Source organism: Pseudochaenichthys georgianus, chromosome 6, assembly GCF_902827115.2.
Source record: "Pseudochaenichthys georgianus chromosome 6, fPseGeo1.2, whole genome shotgun sequence".
In the NCBI taxonomy this organism is placed as follows: Eukaryota; Metazoa; Chordata; class Actinopteri; order Perciformes; family Channichthyidae; genus Pseudochaenichthys; species Pseudochaenichthys georgianus.
In genome coordinates this window covers 34,977,706-35,004,424 of record NC_047508.1, presented here as the reverse complement: position 1 = coordinate 35,004,424, position 26,719 = coordinate 34,977,706, and the positions used below count along the sequence as shown (strand labels likewise).

Below are 26,719 nucleotides of genomic sequence, written 5' to 3'. Positions count from 1 at the left end.
CTCCAAAGTGCCTGAATTGATTTGGCCATGGATAGTCAGAATCCCTTGGGCCATTGGCAATGCTTACAAAAACCACATATGTACAGCCCTGCTGGTAAGCACACAGGGGGACATAAAAGCAAAATATGGTTTTAATACTAAGACCTGAGAGTGAAGGCTGAAACCTGGCAGCAACACTATCAATCTGGCCATGTCAAAGCTTGATCTTACAATGAAATAATACTGAGTTACATGAAGCAGTTTGATTGTGTGATGTTCACTTTAACAGAAGGATAATGACAGGGGAACATTTCACACCAGGTCATCAGATGAGCAGACTGATGACTCATCAGTACAGTTTGTCCAGAATTCAGAAAAGCAACAGAGGACACACTGGCAAATGGCAGGTGTGATGTGATGGCACTTTGTGAATGTGCACTGTGGTGTTGTTTAGAAGGAACACAGTTGATGGTTTCCTTCCAGGTGTCACATCTTCAGAATAAGTGTTTGGCATTAAGTGCCAAAAACAGTGTCCATTTGCAAGAGCAGAGAGGTGAATGAGACAGTTGGCGAGTAAACAGCTGCAGTAATTCTCAAATGTGTCTACAATGCAAGCTGGATAGCTGTGACAAATGTCCTACTGCATTGCATACACTAAATTGTGTAAAAGCAAAAGTGTTCACAGGGCTTTTGGTTCTGGATATACATCATGAAGTCCCTATTAATCTACAGTGGTGACATACCCAGTGGAGTTAGCCATCTGCTAAAGACTTCCAAATCTGTATGTAAGATGTATTTCAATGCAGAATTAACGTCTAACTGCTTTAGCCAAAAACAAACAACGGTGGAGAGTATGGCAAGGAGAACACAATCTATTATACCTCTGTGATTTATACAGACATTTTTGTGCCTCACCATTTTTTTAGGTCAATAAGTCTTTACCACTCTCAAAAAATACGTTTAGGCCTTCAGGTATCAACTTTAAAACTAAAAGACAAAGAAAGCAGGGGGGTCACACACGTTCTATTTACATTTTAAACATAGATAAAACTCACTTGCAAATGGTTTTATTTACTCATCCAACCATGGAGGAAGAAAGAGCATTACAAACTACCTCCGGTGACTTATTATCAGAGTCGTCTACATTTTTGGTAGGTTCACCACATTTCTCACCTCCCCTCGCGGTGATCAAGCGGCGGCGCGCACGTAAGCGTCCATGTGCAATGCGTACCAACGAATGAAGAGGTCTCCGCCCCAACACGTGAAGTTTTTCGTTAGTTAAGCTAATATTTGTATTGAGAACGGTAATTTGTAATTAACCTCACCTATACTTTGTTCGTTGAATAATGTTCTCAATTTCGTTCCTTCATACTACGCCTTTTGTACTATAGCTAAGGTAACTTTTAGCTAACTAACATTAGCTCGGAAGTAATATAATGTTGTAATTAGCATTTTCTTCTAGCTAACTTTGAAATGAGCTAACTATCTTGCTTCTTGGTTATTTAGAAATGACTATTTTGTATTAGCTTTTTGTTTGTCCCTGGCCTGGACGTGTAAGCTAACTGAGTAAATGCCATGTAAAAAATAATATCCAAAACTTAAAAGCTTGTTAATAACGTCAGGTAACAAATGTTTGCAAGGTTAATAAAAACTGCTTTTTTGTTTTCCTAGTGTGGAAATCTTACGCTAGCTACATCAGCTAAGTTACCATTTTGCAGATAATATGCTAACAGCTGTGCGGTGCATGCTGTCTAAGCTGGTCTCTCCATTGTGGAGGACTGGAGAGGCTGATGGAGAGGGCCTTTGCTCTGATGCAACAGGTAAATGCAACATTCTTCTAAATATAATAAGTTAAAGCATTACAATAGCAACGCACGGCAGCATATGTCATGCCATGCATTTCTTTTGGCTGTCAGGCCAGGAAAACATTCGCAACCTGCGGGGCAGTGTGGTGACCCAGCTGTGCCTCGACTATGGCATGATTGACGATGCTATCTACTTCACCACCCGAGAAGTGTTGGGCGGGATACCTCTGAAAGAAGGGGACGTGGTGAACTGCATAGCAGTACGTGATGGTGCCCAAGGGGGATGGAAAGCTTTAAGGGTGAGAATCCCGTTCTTTGCTCCAGCATGAATTTGCTAACATCATACAATTTATGTTTACCTGATGTGAATTAAGTTGTGATCGGTCGGGTCTGCATATATATATTATATTACTAATATATATATTAGGGCTGTTAGTCGATTACAAATATTTAATCGCGACTAATCGCATGATTGTCCATAGTTAATCGCAAATTAATTGCACATTTTTTTATCTGTTCTAAATGTACCTTAGAGGGATATTTTTCAAGTTTTTAATACTCTTATCAACATATGAGTGGACACATAAGCTTTATATGTGTGTTTATTATCATTTGAACAATGACAAATATTCTCATGAATATTAAACACAACAACCTCTGAACATTACAAATATTCGCCTCAATTTAACCTGGAACCGTGTGTGTGTGTGTGTGTGTGTGTGTGTGTGTGTGTGTGTGTGTGTGTGTGTGTGTGTGTGTGTGTGTGTGTGTGTGTGTGTGTGTGTGTGTGTGTGTGTGTGTGTGTGTGTGTGTGTGTGTGTGTGTGTGTGTGTGTGTGTGTGTGTGTGTGTGTGTGTGGAGAGAGAGACACACCCTGTGATGGATCGTTGGAGCTATGTGCAACTCAAGGCATATGCTCGAACGGGAGCTGCTTGACGCTGCAATCATGTTGCGCGCACTATCCGTGCTTAGTGTGCTGACTGTTCGTACAATGTCCCACTGTCTGGCTACCTGCATAAAGTCAAGCGCTCGGCGAAATGACGCTCCTCTGTTTTCATTGAAACAGCTCCTTATATCCGTTATCGCAGCTAGCTAGCACCAGATGCTAACAACAGCAATACACGTAAGGTATGCCTCGCTCGCTCGTGCCAGACATACACACACCCTCCAGGTCCTCCCGATGGCCAGTCGGTGCCTGCCGGTGAGCGTGGAAGTGTGGTCTGCCGGGTCTGCCACAAGCAGGCAGCAGGAGCGGGGCTGTCAGCATCAGCTTGTAGAATGTATTTTAAACTTGATCAGTCAGTCGATTAAAATATTTAATCGCGATTAATCGCATGATTGTCCATAGTTAATCGCAAATTAATCGCACATTTTTGATCTTTTCTAAATGTACCTTAGAGGAATATTTTTCAAGTTTTTAATACTCTTATCAACATATGAGCGGATAAATATGCTTTATGCTAATGTTTATTATCATTTGAACAATGACAAATATTCTAATGAATATTAAACACAACAACCTCTGAACATTACAAATATTCGCCTCAATTCAACCTGGAACCTCTCATACAATAATACAATACACATTTTGTGTGTGTGATGGATCGTTGGAGCTATGTGCAGCTCAAGGCATATGCTCGAACGGGAGCTGCCTGGACGCTGCAATCATGTTGCGCACTATCCATGCTGAGTGTGCTGACTTTTCGTACAATGTCCCACTGTCTGGCTTCCTGCATAAAGTCAAGTGCTCGGCGCAGTTATGGCGAAATGTCGCTCCTCTGTTTTCATTGAAACAGCTCCTTATATCCGTTAGCGCAGCTAGCTAGCACCAGATGCTAACAACAACAATGCACGTAAGGTCTCTCTCGCTCGCTCGGGCCACACATACACACACCCTCCCGGTCCTCCCGATCATAGATATATATATAAACACTAGATGGCTCACACGCGCTGCTGGCCAATGGAGACCGACGTTGCCACTTGGCCGCCATCTTGCTACAGGCAGTGCTCTCATTCATAACATTATGGTTTACTATTTAAATAACCATAGCTTGCTCAATTTTCAACCGATTTTCAAACGGTTTGGTTTTTTATAAACATCAAAGATGTAGTTATGATACTGCATACTTATAATCATGGACTTTCATATGAAAATAACATTAATCAGATAAAGCAATAGCTATACACACACACAAGGTATTTATATTAAATATTTGCCGGTGTATATATTTCCATTTATTTTATTATATTGTCAATATTTAAAATAAATTATAAATAAAATTAAAATACATTTATATTTTATATATAAAAATCGGTCTCATGTTACCACTCTGTAAACCAAGAGTTGTTAATTGAGCAATGCCTTAGCTTGAAGAACAGGGACACAACTAATGACAATAGCATATGTTGGTATATTATTTAGATATTCACACCTTTATCAGAAGAACCAAACCAACATAAAATGTGCTCACATACAGGCCAGTTCTGTCTAATTTATCACAATTATTTTTGACATGAGATCTTATCATCCTAGTTTTGTATTTAGTTTCTAGATTTGTAAACAAATCCAGAACCTTTGAAATATGTTATTGAAAAAAGACCAAGAATAATATAAACTGTACCATGTGTCCTTCTGTAGTCCATTTGTGGTTTGTCTTGACTCACCCCGGCTGATATATCACAAAATCCACTGTTTAAATTGTTCCCTATATTGCCCCTATGCCCCTGTAAGGTGTCCTTGGGTGTTATGAAAGGCGGCCCCCCAACATAAATGTATTATTATTATTAAGAAGAACAACTTGGTGTGGTGTGGAGGGGATGTAGGAAGCAGGAGCAGGTGGGGAGAGATGGGGCTTCAAGGTTCAAGGTTATTTGTTTTAAATGTGTCTTGCACACAATAAAATAAAATACAATATACCACAAAACCAATAAGACACACAGTGACACATGGCACACTAACAATCAATCATCGTCCAGCCTCAGCTTTGGTATTCTTTCACAACCATGTTATGGGTTTATTAGACTGAGCAAACATACACATATGTGGTGATCCCACGGGTTCTTGTTTGCAGACAGCGGCGATTGGAGCATCCGTAGGCTGCACAAAAGTCCGGCATAGTCAGGTACTTCTGTAAACACAAAGCCAGCAAATTCCTGTATCATAATGCAAGATGTTTTTAACAAGCCAAACCACTTGGAAGAAATCATGTGTAACTTAAGTTACACTGACAGCCTCTCACTGACAGCCTCTTGTTATTAGCCAGCTAATAAATACAACTACATACACAAAGAAAAGCTTCAATTTCAACATGTCCAAGCATCCTGTATCATAGCCATGCTAATAATGTTTATAATAAACCAAACCGTTTGTAAATCAGTCAAGATTTCAGCGAGTTAAGAGTATTTTTGTGCAGATCACTCACCTGACAACAGCTACCATAACGCGAATCAGAGTAACTGTTGACTGTAGCAAGATGGCGGCCAGTCAGCTACGCTGGAAAATCTCCCATGAGCCATCTAGTGTTTATATATATCTATGCTCCCGATGGCCAGTCGGTGCCTGCCGGTGAGCGTGGAAGTGTGGTCTGCCTCAAGCGGGCAGCAGGAGTGGAGCAGTCGGCATCAGCTTGTAGATGGTATTTTAAACTCGATGCTCTCTGAAACTACGGGTCGGCCGAGGAAAAAAAATACACATGCGTTAATCGCGTTAAAATAATTAGTGGCGTTAATTATGCGTTAACACGTTATTAACGCGTTAAATTGACAACGATTACAATTTTTAATCAGATTAATCACAGCTTAAAAATTAATTAATCATGATTAATCACCATTCGAACTATGTCCAAAATATGCCATTTATTTATGTATATTGTTGTGGGAATGGAAAGATAAATGAAAGATGGCGGATATATCCATTTAACATACAGTATCTATGTTTATTATAACATTTTTCTGCGTGTCAAAATGAAAGACAACCCACACACCTATCAATCATCAAACCGTGGGGTCTTAATTCATTACGTGTTGATTTCTATCAACGGGGGAGTACTTCAGGAAAGTCGACAGAGGGGGGCGGCGGCGGCTAGTGGAGTACTTCTTGACCACAGAGTGTGAACGTTGTGATCAGCTGTTTTAGCGCAGTTCTCCAGTGAAGGGGGGGGGTCTCCCCGCGCAGCCGGTTGGCGTAGTTTTGGCACAATTCCGTTGTACAGACGTTAACAACAGCCCTGTCTGTGCACACGGAGACCGACTCTGTCGTCCGGTGATCTAACCGCCTTCTGGAAAAGCTTCACAAGTACGTCGGTACGCAAATGCGCTTTGTGACACAAGTGACGGTACGCATTTCAGATTACGCCATAACCTGCGTACCAGTTATGTGCACCACTGTACCAGAGCCATATTATTACTATTATATGGCTCTGCCCTGAACTACAGCAAAAGTATTCTCCGTCGGGACTTCCTGCAACAACACCACGCCGTTATCAAAGATGTTCTATTGAGAAGACGATCACTTCGTGACAAAAGTTTTCATAACCGTGGCTACTGAAATCAATCTGACTAACTGCTGTCTGTGCAATTTACTCCGCGAGTTGGCAGACTTTATTTTGCTAACTTTAACATCATTTTTCAGCCATACCCTGGCGCTGCCACTGGTGGCATGTATGGGGCGGGCCATTCTGCACATGCGTTAAATATGTTAACGCAATTAATTCAAAAAATTAATTACCGCCGTTAACGCGATAATTTTGACAGCACTAATATATATATATATATATATATATATATATATATATATGCTCCATCTTAATCAAAAGTCAGAATCCAAATTAAACATTTTACTGTCTTCCATCAAGAGTTTGTGTTGATACTGTAGAGATGTGTCTGAGGCCTAATGTGTGAATTTAGCCTTACATTGTGTCTTGTTAATTCTAATGGCAGTGATTCAATTAGAAAAATAGGACCGTCATGACAGAAATTGTCCCACTTGCACCGTTTCATCTTGTCATTTAGGTAGAGAAGAGTGCAGATGCTTGGGAGGAAGGAGGCAGTACCTCCTTAGAAGCTGACAGTATGCAGCTGCGGCCTCTCATTGGCACAGTCACATCATTTGATGGAGATGGTGGCTGCATAAACCAGACCACATACTTCCCACGCAGCAGCTTATGGGAAGGTACCCATGCTTACTGTACTTCACACGCTACAATTGTGAGCCTCTTGACCCCACAATCATTTTCTTACATTAACTTTGTTGTCCACACCCACTGTGGGTCTCTTAGTCCCATAACCGTCCAGCCTGTCTAACAGATTTTACTGCCATAATTTTACAGTTGATGTTTGGTAAGCTCTCAAACCGAGAGTAGATTTGACAAACCTGCAGCCACACCAATATTTATTAGCACTTGGCTGAAGGCTGATGTTAACTTTCCTGCCTGTTGGCACACTTTTGTATTTTCTCTCTTATTTGTGTCAGGTTATGAGCCAATGAAAGGAGACTGGGTCCAAGCTAAATATTTTGTCAATCCTACCCAATGGACCACCCAGGCTAATTCTGTGGCCCCTTTACGCTACAGCCGCCTAGACCAGGTAATGGCATCATTAAATGTTTTTAACTATACCCACTCAATACAATTTATTCATTTTTTTAGTACTTCAGTTGCATTGTTGAAAGTTGGCATTGTTCCTAACTCTGATGAAGTGGTAATGATTAAATGCTCATTCATGTCTGTACTATCCAATTCTGTTTCACTACTCTTACTTCCTTTGAATACACGTTTATCTCCAGGTGCGTGTGACCAGCGCTTATGGTAAAAATGGAGTGGTGGAGGACAGTGTGTTCTATAACCTGGACTCTCTGCTGCTGCCTGCCCACTACCAGCCAATGCCAGGACATCTGGTCAACCTAGTGATGGTGGAGAGCAGTCAGTCCTTATACAGTTGGAGGGCCCTGTGCATGGCACCCTGCCAGAGGTATTGGATTTAGATTACTATCTTTTTAGGGCTGCAACAACAATTAAAGATTATCCTAAAATGGGGGGGGAAAAGGATCTCATGGTGTTCAAATGTCTTGTTTATTCTGACCAAAAGTCTGAGATATTCAGTTTAACACAACAAGAAAGCAGCAAGCTGGAACTTGAGATTTGGTCTACTTTCCCCCACTATTTTAGCTAAATAAATGGCTGAATTGTCTAATTATTTAAAGTTCTTCAGAAGTATAATGGTATTTTCCAGATTAATTAAACTTTTGATAAGGGTGATACAGATGAATATTTTGATGTTTTTCTTCTTTTCTTTTTGTTTCAGTGAGAATATTTCCATTACACGTCTCCCAGAGACTGAACTCCAGAGTCTTTTGGAAAACAAAGGGGGGCTGCATGTATCGGACTATGGCCAGTTTGGGGATCTGATGATTGGCGAGAAGCGAGAGATGGTGTTTTGGATACAGTAAGTGATCGAAGTAGAAAGGAAATATTCAAAGTTAAGAAATATCAAAGCACTAGTTACAAATGCTTATGATTGTCATTTTTTATTGTCCAATACTGTAGTTTAAATCCTCATCATTGGTCTTCTGGTAAACAAATCTCTCAAATCCACCCTTGGCACAATACGCTGTATTTATTACATTGTATCCCTCACATCAGAAATAAAGGTTCAGAGACCCACACACTGAAGTTCTGTGACATCGTTGGCTGGGACTCAGAGGGACAGTTCCTCCTGGTTTCTGTCAAAGACTTCAAACCACTGAGACAGAAACAACAGCCTTTGCGAGAAAACGGCGAAGAGTCACAAAACTGCTCACAGTCTTCAGAAAAACAAGGTGGTTATGCAAAGGAGGTAAAGAAAGAAAATGACGAGGTGCTGAAGGAGACTATCCATTCCCCTGGTGTAAAGAGAGAGGACAGAAATGTGGATATTTCACCAGGAGAGAGGCTGCCTATTGTCTTAGCATGCCAAGCAAAGTAAGTTATTTTTTTGCAACTTAAAAAGTATTAAAAGTTGATAAATCAATTTAGCGAAAATTAAGGCTATTAAAAAGTATTAAACGTCATTTTCCAAGGTATTACATTTTGTAGCTTGTTTTCAATAAGTATATAAATTGTCCAAAGAGGTTGTATTCTACAGTCTGCCTGAATGTAATCATTGCTTAGGTGTGTAGTGTGATTCTGTGGAGTTTATTTATGGCATCTCGTTGGATTTGACGCCATCTGCTCAATTAATCGCAATTACGATTATGGCTTGCAACGATTACGAAAACAACGTAATCGAAATAAAACGATTATTTTTTTATTATTACGTTTTTTTTTAATTGTTTTTTCAGTTGAGTTATACTTAAAGTTCAGGGTAATCAACTGTTAAAAACATACTGTTCACGTCTTTTGGAAGATAAGGAGGAAGGACAATCAATACTGTATATAGTCAATGTGAGGTAAAGTGTGTCGCCAATGTAACCGGTTAGAACTCAAAGTGGCGATGAGGTCTTAAAATGTGTGGAAAGGGTCTTAAAAAAGGTCTTAAAAGGTATTACATTTGACTTCAGGATTCCTGCATAGATAAATGAAAGAAACCGTTGGAGTAATGGATCAAAAAGACAAAAGTAGAATGGAAAGTCTTTGGAATCTGTCTTGCCATATAAAATAAGCTCTGTTAATTGGACCGTCTCTGTGGAGATTTTGTTTGAATGTTGTCTGTAAAACTAAATTCCATGTGGGAAATTGCTCAGGAGCATGGGATGCTGCGCTGAGCTGCTGTTGCTGCACTTCTCCTCTTTCACCATCGGGAGGCGCCTGAAGGTCACAGTGAGGAGTAAAGAGGAGACCCTGCTGCAGCCCTCAGTGCCCTACACTCCTAGAGAAGCAACTCGGGCCTCCTCCACAGTGCCTGCTCAAGTGATAACTATCTCTGCTCCAAAAGACGCACCAAGGTATCACACAACGGATTTTGTTTCTATTGCTGACAAAAAGCATCAAGGCTCAAATGAAACTATTCGTAAATATTGTATGCAAGGTGCTCCTGGAAAATAGTTTTGCATTATCTTCTTTTTTATTTGTATTTGAATCATCCAACTGCAGGACTACGAAGCGACGCCTGCCAAACTTCCTACCCAACTACCCGCTGCCCCAGGCTCTCAGAGACTGTGTGGATGCTCAGAGCGACGTGCTGGTGGTTCAGCCCTGCTTAGGAGAGGTGAGGAGACATGATGAAGTTAAGCTGGTTATGTAGAACAAGGTAATACAAGTTAAAGATGGAGAGGGTTGGATTAAGCCAGTGGTTCTCAAACTTTTTCTGTCAGCCCCCCCTTTGGAGAAAAAAAAAAGTCGGGCCCCCCCAACACAAATAGTCAGGCTCAGTGGCGGTGCCAGAGATTTCTTTTGGGGGTGCTGTGGGGTAGCTTGACGGTTCATAGAGGGTGCTCAGCCCCACCTAGTGTCAGCAGAAAGTATTAAAAATAATGATTACAAAAAAATGCAAAAAATTAATTATAAAATATATTTTAAGATCATGTTTAATCATCTGATTCGTCTGTACATTGCTGTTTTAGTCTGTGTTCTTCTAATTAGTGTCTACAGTGTGTGCCTATTGAGCTGTTTAGAGCCATGTGGGACAAAACCCGATCCTGCCCCTCCCTCTCCCTGTTTAAGTCAATGGTGACTGTAAAAACCACACTGCGCATGCTCAGAGTATTTTCCTATTTAATGTGTGTGGCAAAAAAATAATGACCATAGTGGCATAGTGCTGCCATCCCCACCATACCTCATCTCACATCATTCAGAGCTGATTGGCTGTAAGTACGTGTGCCGCGAAAAGTGTGGTGTGTGAAGAGCAGACAAGAGAGCTGCAGTGAGGCGTCCTAAAACCAGGAAGTAAGCTGCACATGGCTTCCCTCCACAAAAAAGCAATGAGATTTCTCCATAGGATTTTAGAAAATAGCTCAAAATAAGATCTGTGGGAAACAAACCTGTTAGATAAATGCACGTTTTGTTCAGCCGGATAATATCCACATGTCTACCCTACTTTTATAACAACGATCTCCGGTACCGGTGCGCTCTCTCTCTTGCTCGCGCACACAAAATGGCTTGTCACTCACACACACACACACACACCAGGGTTTCCGTTAGCCGGTAATTACCGGGTTTTTTTTATAAAAAAACGGTAAATTCAAAACCTGACGGTCAAAATGTCTGGTAATAATTAGGGAGGCTCTGATCGATCGGCCGCCGGTCATTATCGTCGATATTCACTCTTAATAGTTTGATCGGTGCTCTCTATAAAGGCCGATCAGGAGAGCTGGATCTGATCGATATGGACAGAAACGCGAGTGAAGTGTAACCGGACGCGAGAGAGAGATCAGATCAGCTGCTGAGTCTGACCGAGACACGCAGCTCTGTATAATCACCTGAAGCCCCGCCCTCTGTTTAGCGAGCTGCATGAGAAACTGACGTGCTGTCAGGAGAGAGAGGGAGGGAGAGAGAGAGAGAGAGAGAGAGAGAGGGAAAAGAGAGGATCCGTTTCTCCCGTGTTATTATTCAAATGTAATGTAAACTTTTGAATAATGTACGTTATCTACTACAAGTAGTTTGTTTGAATGTAATAATTATGTTGTTTGTTGTTTGTGGAATAATTTATTGAAAAATGAATCTGAATTTTTTCGATCTGTTACGATTATAAATTGAAGCAATATAAAAATGAGCCACGTGAACTGAGTTTTAAACATCAGCATATCCGCTCATAGTCCGGTAAATTACCTGCTAACGGAAACTCTGCTACACAACTCTTATTATTATTATTATTGAAATATGACCGGTAAGTTTCAAATTTGTCTGGTAAAATAAATTCTGCCCGGACATTTGACCGGCGAGAAAAAATCCTAGCGGAAACCCTGACACACACACACACACACACACACACACACACACACACACACACACACACACACACACACACACACACACACACACACACACACACACACACACACACACACACACACACACACACACACACACACACACACACACACACACACACACACACACACGGAGCCGAGCTTTAATGAAACACAGAGACCCAGACGTAATACTGTACTGCGTCATAGTATTTTCGAATCAATAATTTTTTTAATTATGATTTTCTTTTTTTTAATAACCATTTTCCCTCCTGGTCTCTTGCGCCCCCCCTGGCATGCCTCTGCGCCCCCCACTTTGAGAACCACTGGATTAAGCCTACCTGCAGCATACATTTGTTGATTCAGCTGTTGATAATGGCGCGACCAATCTTCTTTTTTCTTTTTTTTGCACTTTTATTGTCATTACACAGTACAGGTACTATGTAACAACATGGTTTCTCTGCATTTGACCCATCCTTGTGTTAGGAGCAGTGGGCTGCCATTATGAACGGCGCCCGGGGAGCAGTGTAGGGAACGGTGCCTTGCTCAGGGACACCTCGGTAGCACTTGGTCTTGACCTTCCAGTTGCCAAGTCCCTATGGACTTCGCCACCACCGCCCAATCAATATATCATCTCTGAATTTGCATCGTAACAAAGCCGTGGGCCCGTAATATAACAGGGATGTTTTTTCCACAGTCACATTATAATGGAAAATGAGGGAAAAACGCTTTAGTTTGTCTTTATATTTTTTAACCTAATCCAAATGTTGTGGGCCACACTAAACAAGAGGCAGCGGCATATCCTTTGCTAAATAGATAGCGGAATAGGAGGAGTATCCTTTCGAAATCCACACGGCCAATCGCAGATTTATGCAATTTCCCTTGTGGTGGGACACAGAAGAAAATAGAATTTGAAAAAAATCCCATTTTCCTTCTCCTGCTGTGCCTGCTTGCTCAGGTTCTCTCACCATCCAACATGCGTCTGCGTTTCTCCGTCCTTCTCTGGCTGGACGAGCTGCATGCAGAGAGGGAAATGAAAGAACAAACAATCCACGGGGCCCTCCTCAAGAAAGGAGCGGTCTACCTGCACCTAGAGGTCCTTGGGTTGTCCGAAGGCAGACCCAATCTCAATATAGGTGAGGGGCCTTTCTTTATCATTGTTGAACTATTGCTAATGTTATGATTTCCTCTGTGGAACACAAGAAGGGTTTTGAAAAGTTTGCTCTGCAGGGGACAGAATATTACTGAAGAAACCACAGAGTGACGGAGTGGTGATGGAGTATGTTGGTTATGTAACAGAGGTATGGAAATGTTTTATAATCTGAGACATCTTTCATGCGTTATCAAACAGAAATGCTCTTTAGATTTAATCGAATGTTCTGTTTTAACACTCAGATCAATGAAGAGACTGTGAGTTTGAGAGTGAACTCGGAGTTTCAGCGTAGCTACCTCGGGGAGCCACTCGATGTTGAGTTCTCTTACAACAGGTTAGTAAAGAGGATGTGATTTTTTATTACATCAAATAAATGTACAAATATTTAACCCAACAATAATGCTTAATGATTATAATACAGGTATGTTGACTGCTTACATCATCAGATTGCCTACGAGACGGTGTCACTACGCACTTGAACACACAAAGCAGTTTTGGAATAGTAAGTTAAGGTTCTTTTCAAATTACCGTACTTTTCGGACTATAAAGCCGCAGCAGCTAAATTGTCCGTCTGTCTTGCTCTCGTTCTGTCTCTCGGTTCCACTTTTACTTTGGCGCGCTACCCGTCTCACTCTTTTCTGGCCTCCAGCTTTTCCTGCTGGAGCCCGCCGCTTAAAAGTGGCGGGCGCGGACCGGTCATAGAGCCCATAGTGTTAAAGGTGGTTAATTTTACCTGTAAAATCCATAGATTTAGGAGGTACCCTAGTGGCCGTTAGCTGTACAAAAAAAATGGGGGGAAAAGTCGCGGCTTATAGTCCGAAAAGTACGGTACTTTAATTCTGGTAGTTTCCTGGCATTTTAGACACCATAAATCAAGTGTACATTCAGTTATGTGCAATATGCAGTACTCTTTGAAAGGTACATTATAAGGCATTTTGAAGAAGGTATCCCCCTGAAATTGATAAACTATACTTATGAATAGTGAAATCACTTTCCCTATAAAAAAAGCAGATAATGATTTTAACAATGTTGTTTTCCTCTTCACTATACAAATGATAACAAATCTAATGCATTCTTTATCAGTCAATTTAAGAAGATTCTAAGAAAGAAGTGAACTTTTGTGGTCATTATTTCACCAGCAAAGCGATACACTATATTGAAAAATCATTCTTCCACGACACGCATTGACATTACCACCAGCTCGCCTCCAGAGGGCGCTGTTCGTACCTCGCATTTTTGCTAGTTCATCTTGGTTTACCCTTCTGTTGTTTTGTATCACAGTAAGATTTCTGTCATTTTCACCCTGTTGTGCAGTTCTCTTCCCCTCTAAAGTGACTGTTCAGACCCACCAGTGGACAGGGAAGTGGAGCGATGAGACGGAGCAATACAAAGCAACGGGCAATGAGGTGAAAAAATAAAGATTTAAACACATTGTCATCTATTTTCTTGGTTTTGATTTAAGTGTAATTGTATTTCAACACCAGATTCCAACCAAGGAAAATGGAAAGGTTTCCATGGACATGCAGTCAAAGGCCACGCAGACTAAAGGTACATTTAGTGTTTAGTTGGGCTGTACCCGAATATTCGTTCGTTGGAGTGCTATTCGGGTTTCAATTTCGTTATTCGTTTTAAAAAAAAATATTGATTGAAAACTCCAATATCAACGTAAGAGCTTGTGCCTCTTCGGGGGGTGCTAACCTTTATATATACAGTCTATGGTGCCAACACTTAACCATAATCGTTATCGTTTACTTTCTCCGTCTTTATATGTAGATATGACTTTTTCTCTGTTAATCTCCATCACGTTGTTTCCATAGCAACAACAACATCCTGTCAATAGCGCTAACTCTCCTTCAAAATAAAAGCATGTCCATACAAAATAGGAAGCCAAGCCAAATTACACTTAAGACATATACAACTGCAACGAAAGTAAGAAACACAATGCAATATCCTTTTCAATTTCAAAGAACACATTGGTTTGTATACATTATCAAATAACTATAAAACAACAATAGTGTAGAATAACAATGAATGCCGTGAATAAACCGAAATACATGTGTTGAAGCGGTTCGCTTGCTGATTACTACCGCATATCCGGAGCCCTAAAAATGGTATTTGGGACAGCCCTAGTGTTTAGTTGGTCCAAGATTTGCCTGAGTATATCAGATTAAGTATATCATTGACAAGTGTTTCATTGCTTTTAGGAGAAACACTGCCATCCAAGCCCATCCCCAGTGTAGGGCACTTCTTTAACCCGGACCTGAACCCCCCTCAGAGAGAGGCGGTGAAGAGGATCCTGGAAGGGGAGTGTCGGCCCATTCCTTATGTGCTGTTTGGACCTCCGGGCACGGGAAAGACCATCACCGTCATAGAAGCCATACTACAGGTTAGGGCTGTGCAATTAATCGTATTTTAATCGCGATTAAGATTATGGCTTGCGACGATTATGAAAACAGCATAATTGACAAAATACGATTATTTTGCTGGGTGCACTTTCGCCCCTCCCTAAAAGCCCACTCGGCCACGTGGGAGTGACATGTGTTGTGAGTGTTCAGCGCGAGCGAAGATGTCAGATCAAGAGCAGCAACTCGTTAAAAAGAAGAGTAAAACTATTTCCACTATTTGGAAGTACTTTGGCTTTCAGGAGTCCGACGTGGAGCAAAACAAAGTACAGTGCAGGATTTGTTACCAGGTTGTGTTGCTACCACACGCTAACACAACCAATCTCTTTAATCATCTGAAATACAACCACAAAGTGCAATACGACCGGGCAGTAATACAACAAAAAGCAGACCAAAAAGCAGATGCCCGCTCGACTTCATCCACCACATCATCACAGTCATTGATTCAGGACGCATTGTACAGAGCAACGGCATACGCAACGAGCTCACAGAGATATTACAGGTGCCATTACATTTCACATCGCTAAAGATGTGCCCAGTTAGCACTGTTAGCAACCAGGGCTTTAAGCAACTTGTCAACACGTTGGACAAGCGTTACGTGATGCCGTCTCGGTATTATTTCAGCAGGGTTGCATTCCGATAATCCAAAAATCAGCTCCTAAATTCTAACCCTATCTCCTATTCCTTGACCTCTGAGTGAAACGTCACAGGGTTAAGGGATAGTGGATAGGAGCAGTGGCGACTGGTCATTAGGGGCAGCCCCACCTAGTGTCAACAGAAAGTATTACAAATAATGATTACAAAAAAATGCAAAAAATAAATTATAAAATATATTTTAAGATCATGTTTAATCATCTGATTCGTCTGTACATTGCTGTTTTAGTCTGTGCTCTTCTAATTAGTGTCTACAGTGTGTGCCTATTGAGCTGTTTAGAGCCATGTGGGACAAAACCCGATCCTGCCCCACCCTCTCCCTGTTTAAGTCAATGGTGACTGTAAAAACTACACTGCGCATGCTCAGAGTATTGTCCTATTTAATGTGTGTGGCAAAAAAATAATGACCATAGGGGCATAGAGCTGCCATCCCCACCATACCTCATCTCACATCATTCAGAGCTGACTGGCTGCAAGTACGTGTGCCGAGAAAAGTGTGGTGTGTGAAGAGGAGACGAGAGAGCTGCAGTGACGCGTCCTAAAACCCGGAAGTAAACTGAGCATGGCTTCCCTCGACAAAAAAGCAATGAGATTTCTCCATAGTATTTTAGAAAATAGCTCAAAATAAGATCTGTGGGAAACAAACCTGTTAGATAAATGCACGTTTTGTTCAGCCGGATAATATCCACATGTCTACCCTACTTTTATAATTTTCGAATCATAAATCTATTGATTAGATTAGATTTATGATAGACTTTTGAAACTACAAGAAGATAAGGAGGACTTTTACAAAAAAGTAATAGAGATTTTTGTCCAGAAGGATAGGCAAATGGACTTCATCTTCAAGTCAAGGTAAGACTGCAATTTTATTGAAAATGGGATCTTACTAAAAGAGAACAATTCAATATTTAAATGATAAAATAATTTTTTTTGGGTATCCTTTTGTTGAACTGTCTGTTTAAAATTAATTTAAGCATCAGACAAAAAAAGCTTTTGAAAATAATATTATATTTTGATTTAGGTCAAAATATAATATTTGTAAACCTGAAGAGTCAGTGCCAGTGCCTCACCAGCCATGAACCTCACTGCAGAAGCTTATATATAGACATCTAAGTTGTTTGTGCCCCACCACTTTTGTACATATAAAAACGCCACTGGATAGGAGAATTGAAAAGGACTTGGGAGAAGAGACTGCGGTACTTTAGAGAATCCGAATGCACTTTCACTATCCGACGTGTTTATGATGCGCCAGCGGACGTCATGAATGTGCAACATGTACAACATGTACAACAACATGTACAACATGGATGTTCAATAAGTACCACGGACTACTGTAAACTCATCTAGAGACTCTGCACCGTGCTCTGATGCTGTTGCTTTGCTTTATGAACGTGGACAACAGAGAAACATATTCTTCATGACCAAAGTTGGAATTGAAATAAAAAAAGAAAGTGAAACTTATGCTCGTTACCCTCTCCCTCCGGTCCACATTAATACAAATGATCCCAATACGTATGATTGTATGAAAATATTTTAAAATCAATACAAATGTATTTATTATAAACGTTAGTCTTTAACACCTATCACTGTGTATATCACCATTCAAACATCTTTTAAAAGTTGAACAAACCCCACACAGCTCAAATGTTGACTTTATTTGATAATTTCAGTAAAAACTAACGTTCATATTTCTCTTTTTGATTATAATACTGATGAACGTTCAGAAAAAAGCACTTTGGCAATTTACCACCTATGTTTTAAAATGCTTAATAAGCACCGTAACTTTCATGATATAATTTCTCGGTCATAATCGGTTGTTTCCGTGAATGGCCGACTGTTGAGTGACGGCAAATGCTGCGGCTGCAAGGCATTGTGGGGCAGCATTTTCTCCTCTCCTTTCGGTTAGGGAGGTCCAGTGGTTCCTAAGCTAAAGTAGGTTATAAAGGAAGTTTGAAACCTCCTTTCCTTTCATTTGGAGAATTGGAACGGCACTTATCATGGCTGCCACTGAGGGACTTCCGGGTCATTTCACTTGGTTAGGACGGTTCCTAAGCTAAATGGACTATTGGAACGCAACCCAGGTCTGCGCTGCCTGCGCTATATGACAAATGCCGTGGGGAAGTTGAGAGAGATGTGGCTTCAGCTGACTACTTTGCCACCACAACGGACCTATGGTCTAGCCCAGGGGTGCCCAACCAGTCGATCGCGGGGAGATTCCCAGTCGATCGCGAGATGTGTCTAAAAATAGAACAACAATATTCTGTTTAATCGTTAATGTCCTGTAACATAATCTTCTTGTGCCAGAATAATGCACTTGAACGCATCAAAGCTTTGTGATTGGCCGGCGTGACCCCATGTGTCGGGGCGTGGCTGGTGGGCAGTGCACTATTTCGTGTCAACACACAGGAGTGACAGTCCTCACACACACAAGACCGCAATTATGGCAGAAGCAAAAAAGCCCAAAATATATAATTTTCACTCTGAGTGGGAGGATGATTATTTTTGTATCTATTCCAATTCAAAGTCCATCTGTCTCATCTGCAATGCGAGCGCTGCTTTATCGAAGAAGGGTAATTTATGAGCGGCATTTCCAAACGGTGCACAAACGCTACGAGACGGAATTCCCTCCTAATTCTGCCCTACGCTCCCAAAAGGGGAGGGGCCTGAAAGGACAGCTAAATGCACAGCAGTCCATTTTCACCAGGCTCAACAACAAGAGCAAGGCTGCTACCAGAGCATCTTAACGTGTCAGTCACGTTCTTTCGAAACACATGAAGTCTTTCAAAGACGGCGAAGTTGTGAAAGAAGCTTTCCTGGAGGCTGCCGACGCGCTTTTTGGGGACAGTAAAAATAACAGTAGCATTTCAACAGGTTTTTAATATAATAAAAACTCAAGTTAGATACCGTTATTAATCAGCTGTAAGTTTTAGTTTGTTTGAACTTATTCATTATAATTATTGTACAAAATGGTATAAGAATGCAAACATTAAGATCTGTTCTGTTTAAATTGATTATAGTCTATTATCAATTCAGGTTAAGACACTAGTGTTGCTTGCATCCTATTTTAAAGGCATTTCTTTTTATACTCTAATAAAATGCAACAAAAAAGGGTTTGATTCTATTAATTTTGTCTTTTTTATTGCACTTTGGCAGCAGATTCCTGAGTAGCTTCAGATCTGAGTTGTCTTATTAGTAAGCCTAATTTATACTTTTGTAGCAACACTATTTTTATATAATGGCAAAGAAAGGTTTCAGAGTCTTTTCTTTTTTTCCTGTGTCATATGTGGCAGCACTGCCACAAGTTCCTCTTCAGAGAGGGTCTTCAGTACAGGTGGCAATATTGTCACCTGCCTGCGCTCATCTCTGAAACCAGTTTCTTGCAAAAAATCTTTAAGAGATGACATGAGCAGCCCTACCAGCATTTGCCATGGTGGCCAAAACATTTTTATTTGGTCTTAAATTGTAGTTCAACATTTATTTCCTGTTACTTCTGGACCATGACGGTTGGCTAGCCTTCAACGTTTAACTGAGTGGAATATGTTGAATATGTTTTACGAAAATGTTGGCTATATGTTAAGGAGTTTTCAGTAGATTGTGACAGTGCACTGCAACATATTTGATTTAATTTATTTTGGTCTAATTTATTTTTATTTATCATATTAATATATGTTTTGTATGGTTTTGGAAGTGCACTCCAACATATTTGTTGATCTTGTTTATTGGTAAAATATTATTTGTTTTAAAGTTCAATAAATGATCAATGAATAATCGTCAAAATAATCGTGATATCAATTATTGACCCAAATAATCGTGATTATGATTAGTGCCATAATCGCACAGCCCTACTACAGGTACATATCATCTTCCTAATCAGAAGCTATGTTAATTCATATCTTCCAACTAGCCAACTTAAAGAAACCCTTTCAATAAATATAAACTGATATATCAGTCCAGTGCTTTAAGACTCTTTTGCAAAAACCTAATTTAGTAGTCCTAAACAAATATATTTAACACTTTATAGGTTTGAATTCATAAAATTGTTCAGACCTTGCCCATGGTCATTTTAATTGTTCAATTATAACTATGTCTATATTTTCTATCTCTGAAAAAAGTGATTCACAAATACTGTCCAGATGTATAAATCCAAACGGGTAGGTCTTACGTTGTTGTGTGGACAGCTACACTGTAAACCTGATGATAAAACTGGTATTAATGGGAAAACGCCTCGGCAACTTTTAGCTGCAATAGTGAGTAGGCCGGCATTAGGTCTTATGCCCAGTCTTAAGCTTACTTCCATTCTGCTCCTCTGCTTGTGTGACTTCTTTCTTCCTCCAGGTTTACCACTTTCTGCCCAGCAGTCGTGTTCTCGTGTGCACTCCCTCCAACAGCGCTGCTGACCTCATCTGCACCCGCCTTCATCACAGTGGCTTCCTGCATGCTGCGAGTTTGGCCCGTGTCAACGCATCCTCAAGGCAGGAGGAGGTATTTAACAGCGGCTGGGAAAAGAGATTCACAGTGCAGTTTTCCTTTGTCAACAGACATCTGATTTACAGTGTGTATGATCAAAGGGAAATATGCATGCTCCTTTGTGCAGTCTGGTCTGTACAGATGCCATTGACATCTGCCACCAGAGGGGGCTGTACAGTTATCTTTTTAAATAATAGATGAGGTCGTGATGACATGCTGTGTCTGAATCTACTTTAGTACATTTCTCATCATCCAAAATGTATGTTTTTTTCTTAGTCCATCCCAGAAGCTCTGAGAGCGTACTCAAAGGCAGGAGAGGACATCCGCCACGCCTCTTTCCACAGGATTGTGGTCAGCACTTGCTCTAGCTCTGGCATGTTCCATAATATAGGAATACAGTAAGTCCTGGGCGGTAGCGGGGATAGTTGTACACAGTTTGAATAAGCAGATGTGTCCACACTTCTATATACTACTATCTTAGTTCACCTACTGTTGATTCTATTTCATATTTTCTCAGAGTGGGACATTTTACCCACGTCTTCCTGGATGAAGCCGGCCAGGCCACAGAACCTGAGTCCCTGATCCCCATGAGTTATCTGTCAGAGAGAGATGGACAGGTCAGCACACACACTGACTACATTCACATCTAAAGGCTTTGTCCAGTGCATCAGTCTTGTGGGCAATCATGACATAATTGTGTGAGATCACCAGCACCAGTTGTTTGTATTGTGGATCGAAAAGAACGACAGCTGGACTTTTTTCTAATCATTTACAATAGTCCAATTGTATGTTTATGTTGTTACTAATAGGCGCGTTCACACCGGAGTACTTTTCCCCGTACTTTTCCCGTTTAGTTCCGTTAGTACCCCTTATGTCGCATTCACACCAAAAAGAGTACTTAGTGCCGTGAACTTTTACCCCCATTTTTAGTGCCTGCTGAGAGGTGGTACTCTCCTGGGGGAAAAAAAGTTCTGATTGGCTGGGCGAATTGCAAACCACGGCCCGTAAAACTCTGAAATGTTTTTGTAGAGCCGCCATTTTATTATCCTTGCATTATTAGCATTAGCATTCGCCCAGCGCACAAACACAGAGAGACTAACTTATGGTGGAGATGAGGAGGTGTCGGCGTTCTGGCGATTTACTCGGAAGGCTTCAGTAGAAGCTGCTGGGAGTCCCAGCAGCTTCTACTGAAGCCAGTCCCCAACTCCGGGGACTTCCGGCCGGGGATTTCAGGTGGCAGTATACGCCGTGAAGTTGTTTGCGGCCTGCCAGTAAACCCAAAGCAGAAGACGAAGTGACGTCAGCGGCTCATTTGCGTAATCTTCCCTCAGGGACTTATTCCGGTGTGAACGTGATCGGCTCTTAGTTCCATGGGGGAACTAAGTGCTGGGAACTAAGTATGGCAAAGTACTTGGTGTGAACGCGGCTAATGATGAAGTTTCCCCCTCCCTTGCTCAGGTAGTGTTGGCTGGAGACCCCTGCCAGCTGGGTCCAGTAGTGAAGTCAAAGCTGGCCACTGCATTTGGCCTGGGGGTGTCTTTGATGGAGAGGCTGATGGCTAACCCGCTGTACGCCAGACATGACTGGGGCTACAACCCTAAACTGGTTGGTGCACTGCGTACTAAATCCATAATTTTTAGCAAATTAAATGTTTTTTTATTTTTTAAAGCAAGTAGCACATTGACACTAAGAAAGATAATAAAAATGGCATCTGATAGTATGTAGGATATCTTCCTATCCAAATAATTCATCTTAGAAGAATATTTGAGTGTGCATGCTCTGTTATAATAATTATAATCTGGTCTTTGAATGCATCAGGTGACTAAGCTGATCTTCAACTACCGTTCCCATGAGGCCTTGCTCACGCTGCCCTCCAAGCTCTTCTACAAGGGCGAGCTGTGTTTTAAAGCACAGAGGGACGTAGTAGACTCTCTCTGCCAGTGGAAAATCCTGCCCAAAAAAGAATTCCCTCTCCTCTTTCATGGAGTTAGAGTGAGTGGTATTTTAAAATGACAAGATAATGCATCTACAAAGAATTACCAGTTTATTGGGCATGTGCGTCAAATCTAATCCTGGGATTTTGCTCTTCCATAGGGTACAGAGATGAGGGAAGGCAACAACCCGTCATGGTTCAACCCAATGGAGGTGGTGCAGGTCATGCTCTACTGCTGCCAGCTGACCAAGAAGCTCTACAACCCTGTGGACGTCTCGAACATCGGCATCATCGCCCCCTACAGGAAACAAGTAAGACTACAAGATTCATTTGGGAAATATGTATTATTAGGGTTTCTCCTAATATAAGTAAAGCTTAAAAGTGGAGGGAGTGGCGCAGTGGGCTGTGCGCTGACCATCAGATCAAAGGTGGCGTTGGGGAACTCTGAACACTGTCCTTGTTTTCGTATCACTCTCCAGTGTGAGAAGATCAGAGTGCTGCTGGGTAAGGTCGGCCTGTCTGATATCAAAGTGGGCTCTGTGGAGGAGTTCCAAGGACAAGAGTTCCTTGTCATCATCATGTCTACGGTAGGAAAAAACGAAATCTGTGTGATAGAAGTTAAAAACATCATAGTCAGCTTTCTTGGAGTGGACTATTGATTCTACAGTAAATGTCCTTTGAATAAAATACAGTTATGGGTTTCAAAATTCCATCAATATAGGTTTTCTGGCTCAATCCAGATGTGTCAAATGTTAAGTAGATATATCCGAAAGCATGGGTATCGGACATCGAGTTTTGATCCACTCAGAAAGATGGGTTTTTATTTTTGTGAACATTTTAGCACCTACCAAACGAAAAGGAATTTAGCACCGCCTTGTGGTCAGTTGATGTAGTTTGTGTTGGGGGGAGAAGTTGATCACATTTTATTTGCAGTTCATTCCAAAAGACCTCTGTTTTGTTTAAGTATGTTGAGAACGGTGCCCTTTCCCCTTATATAAAAATCCCCACTTATAATAATTAACTAATATTACAACCACAGGTAGTTAAAAGCAAAGCGTTCCTTAGTTACCGGATCAATAATATTCTATCAGGTTGGCAACTGAAACTCAGACATTGTCCATTTAATAGTAATACAAATACTCAAGATCACAACTTCTACACTCACTACCTTGCCATAGTTCATTCCCTATTTTAGCAATTACTCAATAAACTTCATTCTTTTGAAATATAGGTGCGCTCTAATGAATCCGTACTGAGTGATGATTTGCAGAGTGCTCTCGGCTTTCTGACCAACCCCAAACGCTTCAACGTGGCCATCACTCGCCCCAAAGCCCTGCTCGTAATTGTTGGAAACCCCCACATCCTCATCATGGTGAGTAAAACACTTTATTAGCACTAATATTAGATTCTAGATTTTTATAGAAGCTAATACAATTTTATTCAATTGTGTTATTTTGAGTCTTTTATGTATTTTAAATGTTTGAATTTCTTTCCAGGACCATTGCTTCAGAGCTCTACTGCAGTACAGTTTCATCAATGGGGCATATCTGGGTTGTGACCCCCCTCCCTCCCTCAGAGAGTCTCAGATGTATGTCAACTGATCAGACGTCATAGTCTTTATTTTTAATGGAAATGTATACAGTGGCTGCTTTATTGTGCAACGTGTACAAGCTAATGCAATCTAATAGGTAGGCAATTAACTTCAGAAACACTTTTTGTTATATTCCATGGAATGCTCTTAACATCCCGATAGGAATGAATACATTAAATGCTTTGACAGTAAATACATAAAAAAATGTCATCTGTGGAAGCCGTGGCGCTGTAAAAAGCACGACCAATCATCTGAGCCGGCCCGGCTAAAGTAACTGGATGGCCTACCTGCCTGTCAGCCTTCCATCTGTGCACAAACCTATCTCGTGCCCTCATTGGTCATGTGCGCGTTCGTGTGTGTTGGAGGAGGGGCTCTGTAAAGAAGTCTGAAGGAAGGGGCAGATTTTTTCGGCTGCATACTTTCAAATTCTAGCGCACTCAAGCTGGTTTCTCCATTCTTACCTACCCTACCTTTAACATCATATTTAGTGATGACTTTGTATACAGGTGATTCGTAATATTCTGAGCCGTAATTCATGGATGTTTATAAGGGAAAACCCCCATCAATATGATATAGTCCAGAACAACCCACTGCTTTTAGGTTAGTTGGATTTTTAGTAAAAGTGAAAGAAATTGCTGAGACAAGTATTTATTTATCCCATTTTGTACATGGCTGAGTATACACAAGCAGCTACAATAATTACTACCAAGACAATTGCCAGTGCTGGTTTAATCTATTGGTGGCTTCTCCTTTTCTCCAACAGAGTTGCAGAAGAGCAAAGGATTGCATAAGAGGACAACGTAATCATGGACGGTGTACCTCAGCTACAACTTGACTGTCTTATCGTGTTCTAAGACTTTATTTTTGTTTTCCCCTTCAATTTACCTTGGCTTGTCTCTCTTTTGACTGTTTGTGATCAGTGTAAACTGATTTGGTTTGGAAAGAGGAATTTCTTGTTTCTGTGAAAGCCAAATGCGGTTCTAATCAGGGGGGTAGAAATAAAGATGATGCTTGTCTACACGGCACAATTATTTCTGTGTCCTGTGATTATTAAGTTGATGTGCTTCACTGTGCATAAGATTTTTCTGTTTTACTGCCACGAACATGGGTAAATTACTGTGAACCGCGTCATGGCAGTCCTGCGCTGTTCGTCTGCCAAGGCAGCACAATAAGGCTACAAAAAGGATTTTAAATTCACTTTCCATATTTTAACAGCAGCATTTTCTCATTTCTTTTTTCAATTTTTTTTTGTTATTGAGTCTGGCACAATGAGTTACATTTATACGGTCTGTATTTTTCCCCCCCCGTCCTAGCTAGTAAAGTAAATAAATACATATATACATATATGTAAAAATAAAGTAATGTAAAAGATAATTGAAAAAAAGATAAGGAAATAAAGAATAATAACAATAATACATGTCCCCATATACTCACATATGTATATGTACATACCTACACCCATACCCACACATTTATACATACACACACAGACATACATGTACTTTATATATAAAAACCTACATTCATAGTCCCCCCTTTCTTCCTAACTTAGTGTCTTAAGTTCAGCTGGAGGCTATCAGAGCCCCAGACAGATTCAAACATTTCTGAAGAGCCCCTCAGGTTATATTTAATCTTCTCCAAGTTCAGGTATAACATTAGATCTTTAAGCCATAGAGAGCATTTTCTAATGTCTAAAGTAACAACTCTGTTAAGAATGCAAAATAAGTTATAGGTTAAAGTTGTAACCTTAATGTTGGTGAGTTGGCTGACTGAGTGGATCCACAGATGCAGTCTGTACTTTCTGGGGGTGAGTTGTCTCCTTGTCTCGGCGTGGCAGCGTCTGCCCACAAGCCCCGGAGACTGGATGTGACAATTGAGTGCTACTGACAGTCTGCACAGTGACTGTCAGTCCTACTGGAGCCCAGCAGTATGGAGAAGGGAGGGGGTTAAAGAGGGGAGAGAAGAGAGGCAAAGGGGGTTCAATCTCTTAAGTTAATGAGTCTCTAATGTGCAAGCAGGAGACAGCTTTTATCTGAGTTCACTCATTTGCACGGCAGGCCTGCCCAGACATCCTGTCCCCCCCTTCTTTCCTCCTCAAACACACCTCTGTCTTTGATGTACATCTCAGGTGTTTGTGCTGCTGTCCCACTCAGCCAGTGGATACTGCACTGTAGAGGGGAAAATACCAAATGTACGTTAAGCTACTCAAATGATTATGGATGATAACATCCTACACGTAGATAAGGATCTTCAAACCTCTGTTTTAGCTGGGTATTTGAGCAGGAAAGCCTGAGTTCAAAATGGTCTAAGGGTGAAATTAGTATTTGATATAGCCCTTGTTCAGGTTAGTTTAAGTTCTAATGTGTAATTAATCAAACCTAACATCATAGTCAAGGATGATCATGGTGTTATATTCTAAAGACGTTTTATTTAATGTTAATCACATTTCTTCTCTAAATGATGGCACTTCATCTTTCTTCTCTACTTTACATGTATATATGTTTTTCTCAACATAGCTGTAATGACTTCACACACAGGGTGTAAAAAACAGACTGCAAAATGTAGTTTGAGCAGAATGACCTGAACTAAGAACCAAAGAAGATTATATTGTAAGAAACAAATGTTAAGATATTACACCTGTAGAGAGAAATTATGAATTATATTATTTAAAAAAAAATGGTTTGTTCAGTCAGTTTACAAAACTTTTTCCAATTCGCAATACTAAATTGTGATTCACATTTAACTGTGATGTGATATCAGTGAATGCATATTTTAAAGGTATATTTCTGAAGAATGCTATCTTAGTGCAGGTCTCCCTTGAAAAAGAGATCTATGATCTCAATGGGACCAATCTG

At 40.8% G+C, this 26,719-nt stretch overlaps 1 protein-coding gene across 5 annotated transcripts; it reads left to right on the top strand.

Annotated features, from left to right (window-relative positions):
• The first annotated feature begins 1,146 nt into the window (after positions 1-1,146).
• On the top strand, positions 1,147-24,895 carry mov10l1 (Mov10 like RNA helicase 1). 5 transcript variants are annotated; one of them, XM_034085559.1, is made up of 27 exons: positions 1,147-1,240; positions 1,651-1,799; positions 1,896-2,083; positions 6,795-6,954; positions 7,255-7,367; positions 7,567-7,751; positions 8,085-8,225; positions 8,423-8,740; positions 9,502-9,702; positions 9,851-9,965; positions 12,623-12,800; positions 12,895-12,965; positions 13,060-13,151; positions 13,264-13,319; positions 14,132-14,223; positions 14,302-14,365; positions 15,022-15,203; positions 20,209-20,355; positions 20,617-20,738; positions 20,858-20,957; positions 21,799-21,945; positions 22,159-22,332; positions 22,435-22,584; positions 22,753-22,860; positions 23,505-23,645; positions 23,770-23,861; positions 24,628-24,895. In XM_034085559.1, exons 2-27 carry the CDS (start codon positions 1,703-1,705, stop codon positions 24,653-24,655), a joined length of 3,462 nt encoding a protein of 1,153 aa, XP_033941450.1. In that variant the 5' UTR covers positions 1,147-1,240; positions 1,651-1,702; the 3' UTR covers positions 24,656-24,895. The 5 variants fall into 5 exon arrangements, with proteins under 5 accessions (XP_033941450.1, XP_033941449.1, XP_033941447.1 ...); XM_034085558.1 differs by having other exon boundaries at positions 1,147-1,252; XM_034085556.1 differs by having other exon boundaries at positions 1,147-1,283.
• The last annotated feature ends 1,824 nt before the right edge of the window (positions 24,896-26,719 follow it).

Coding starts and splice junctions, on each gene's coding strand:
- mov10l1 (XM_034085559.1), top strand. CDS start 1,703: ATGCTAACAGCTGTGCGGTGCATGCTGTCTAAGCTGGTCTCTCCATTG. Junction 12,801..12,894: donor CAGACCCAATCTCAATATAG/GTGAGGGGCCTT, acceptor TTTGCTCTGCAG/GGGACAGAATATTACTGAAG. Junction 20,356..20,616: donor CATCCTCAAGGCAGGAGGAG/GTATTTAACAGC, acceptor TTTTTTTCTTAG/TCCATCCCAGAAGCTCTGAG.